At 42.9% G+C, this 3,712-nt stretch overlaps 1 protein-coding gene across 1 annotated transcript; it reads left to right on the top strand.

Annotated features, from left to right (window-relative positions):
* Positions 1 to 912: 912 nt before the first annotated feature.
* LOC138874708 (uncharacterized) lies at positions 913 to 1,236 on the top strand. Its single transcript, XM_070153486.1, has one exon. It carries the CDS (start codon positions 913 to 915, stop codon positions 1,234 to 1,236), a length of 324 nt encoding a protein of 107 aa, XP_070009587.1.
* Positions 1,237 to 3,712: the final 2,476 nt, after the last annotated feature.

The following is a 3,712-nucleotide window of genomic DNA, read 5'->3' on the forward strand; positions in this document are numbered from 1 at the left end:
GATAATCTCATCCCCGAGTCTATGTCAATTAACTGAAGAAGAAACTTTTAACGTACAAAAACGCGAGATGTAACAAATGAGATGGGACAGATTGAATCCATGTTCGAGCAAATGATGAAGAAAAATGCTGACTTCGATGCCCAATTGGCCTCCTACAACATTTCCATCCGCAACTTGGAAGTCCAACTTGGCTAAATTTCTCAAGCTTTGAATACTCTCCCTAAGGGGCACTACCAAGTGATACGGTAGTAAACTAGAAAGGTGGGAACAATACGGGCCACGCTATGGCGGTGACTACAAAGAGTGGTAGAGGTGGAGTTGCTATTACCTCTAATCCAAGAGAGGTTGTGAGTGATGATGTGTCGGTGCAAGATGATGATGATCCAAGCAATAATGTGCAAGTAAGTGATAAGAATGTGAATGATGAAGTGAGGATAGACATTGATGACAACTTGGAGGAGACACAAAATGATGTGAACCCGTCTAGGGAACACGTGATAGACATACCGGAAATGGTAGTGCCCAAAGCCAAGGCTCCTTTGCCAAGGCCTCCTCCACCATATCCTCAAAGGCTCGCAAAACAAAACAATGAAAACCTGTTCAAGAAATTTATTGATATGATGAAAAGTTTGTCCATAAGTATGCCTTGGTTGAAGCTCTAGAACAAATGCCGGGATATGCCAAGTTCATGAAGGATTTGGTAACAAAAAAGAGATCAATGAACTATGAAACGATCAAAATGACACATCAATTGAGTGTTATTGTGCACTCCATGGCTCCAAAATTAGAACACCCCGGTGCCTTTACAATCCCATGCACTATTGGTAGTGGCGATTTCGCCAAAGCATTGTGTGATTGGGGGCAAGCATTAACTTGATGATATTGGGGATTGGGAAACCAAGGCCCACATCCATGAAGTTGCAAATGGAGGATAGGACAATGAAAAGGCCATTAGGGATAATTGAAGATGTGCTCGTTCGGGTCGGCAAGTCCATATTTCCCGCAGATTTTGTGATACTTGACTGTAAGGTTGACTACAAGGTGCCGATCATATTTGGGAGACCTTTCCTAGCTACAGGGAAGGCCTTAGTTGATGTGAAAGCAGGGGAGCTCACCTTCTGGGTGGACGATGAAAAAGTTGTGTTCCATGTTTGCAAGTCAATAAGGCAGAGCAACGGAGTGTGTTCGTTTGTAGATCTTGTGACCGAGGTGATTGTTGAGGATACAGTGCTGTGATTAATGTGGAAGAACCTTTGGAAGTTGTATTGTTGAATCATGATGTGGATGGGAAGGAAGTCTTGGTTGAATATGTCAAGGCTTTGTAAGGAATGCGTTCATATACATATGAACCCTGGAAACTTTCCTTGGACCTTGAGAACCGAAAGACTCCACCAACAAAGCCCTCAATCGAGGAGCCTCCCATATTGGAGTTGAAGCCTTTCCCTTTACACCTCAGGTATGAGTTCTTAGGCCCTTGTTACACTTTACCAGTTATTCTTTCCTCGTGCTTAACTGGCGTGCAGGTAGATGCCACCCTTGCAGTGCTCTAATGGAGGAAGAAGGTAATAGGTTGGACATTGGTAGATATTCAGGGTATAAGCTCTGCCTTTTGCATACAAAGAATTATATTGAAGGAGGATGCCAAACCCTCTGTGGAACATCAAAGAAGATTGAATGAGGCCATGCAAGAGGTCGTCAAGAAAGAGGTTATAAAATGGTTGGATGATGGGGTTGTCTAATCCATTTCTGATAGTTCATGGACTTCACCGGTACAATATGTCCCACAGAAGGGGGCATGACTGTAATTATAAAGTACATCAATGATTTGATCCCCACAAGAACTGTCACCAGTTGGAGGGTACGCATGGATTATAGGAAGCTCAACAAAGTGATTCGGAAAGACCATTTTCCGCTTCCATTCCATGATCAAATGTTGAATAGGTTAGCTGGACGTGCTTATTATTGCTTCTTGGATGGGTATTCTGGGTAGAACTAGATTCTTATTGCACCTGAACACCAAGAGAAGACCACATTCACTAGTCCATATGGCACATTTGCATTCGTAAGGATGTCATTTGGTCTATGTGATGGACCAGCTAATTCTCAGCGGTGTATGATGGCAATATTCATGGATATGGTGGAGGACTTCCTCGGGGTTTTCATGGATGATTTCTCTGTTGTGGGGGTTGTTTGTATGAGTGTTTGAATAATCTTGACAAAGTCTTGGCATGTTGTGAAGAGACAAACTTGGTGCTTAATTGGGAGAAGTGTCACTTTATGGTTGAGGAGGGCATTGTCCTCGGCCATAAGATCTCCAAGAATGGTATTGAAGTGGATAAAGAAAAAATTGAAGTGATATCAAAACTCCCTCCTCCTACTTCCATCAAAGGAGTGAGGAGCTTTCTAGGGCATGCGGGGTTTTACCGTCGATTCATCAAGGATTTCTCAAGGGTGGTGACCCCCTTGTGCAAGTTGTTGGAAAAAGATGCAAAATTTGTGTTCAATGATGATTGTATGAAGGCTTTTGAGCTACTCAAGTATAGGTTGACTACCATTCCCATCATTACTGCACCAAATTGGAGCTTACCATTTGAGCTCATGTGTGATGCTAGCAATGTGGCGGTAGGAGCGGTATTTGGGCAAAGAATCAACAAGATATTCCATCCGGACTACTATGATAGTAAGACCATGAACAACGCCCAAGCCAACTATACGGTGACCGAGAAAGAACTCTTAGCCATTGTCTTTGCTATGAAAAAGTTTCGCCCATACCTCATGGGTACCAAAGTGATTATTCACACCGATCACGTGGAGCTTCCTTATTTGATGAGTAAGAAGGACTCAAATGCTAGATTGATGAGGTGGGTACTTCTTCTACAAGAGTTTGATCTTTAAATCATAGACCAAAAAGGGAGTGAGAATCAAGTGGCGGATCACTTGTCCCGCTTAGAAGAGGAGGGGAGGCCCCATGATTGCCTTGAGATAAATGATTCATTTCCGGATGAACAACTCCTTTTCATGTATTTGGCCGGGATGCCTTGGTTTGCTAATGTGGCTCACTATCTTGTGAGTGGAATTGTCCCGAATGAGTTATCTTCAAACCAAAGGAAGAAGCTCAAACGGGACTGCTTGGATTATTTTTAGGACGAGCCATATCTTTTCAAAATTTGCACTGATAGTGTTATCCGAAGATGTGTTCCAGAAGAAAAGCAATTGGGTATTCTTAAAGCTTGTCATTCTTTGCCCTATGATGGTCACCATGGTGGGGCGAGAACTGCTACAAAGGTCCTAAGCTATGGATTCTATTGGCCTACCTTGTACAAAGATGCTAGCAAGCTTGTTAAGCGGTGTGATGATTGCCAAAAGAGCCAGTGGGTTTTCCAAGAAGAATGAGATGCCTCTCACCACCATCCTTGAGATTGATATTTTTGATGTATGAGGCATCGACTTTATGGGTCCATTTGTGAGTTCGTGTAGGAACACCTATCTTCTTGTTGTTGTGGATTATGTTTCCAAATGGGTTGAAGTTGTGGCTTTGCCTAACAATGAAGCACAGAGTGTGGTGGCTTTCTTGAAGAAAAACATATTCACAAGGTTCGGCATGCCAAGGGCCATCATTAGTGATGGGGATTCTCATTTTTGTAACAAAGCCTTTGATACTTTACTCTCCAAGTATGGTGTCACTCACAAGGTGTCAACTCCCTATCACCCC

The sequence above is a fragment of the Nicotiana sylvestris genome, chromosome 8, assembly GCF_000393655.2.
Source record: "Nicotiana sylvestris chromosome 8, ASM39365v2, whole genome shotgun sequence".
Taxonomy (NCBI): Eukaryota; Viridiplantae; Streptophyta; class Magnoliopsida; order Solanales; family Solanaceae; genus Nicotiana; species Nicotiana sylvestris.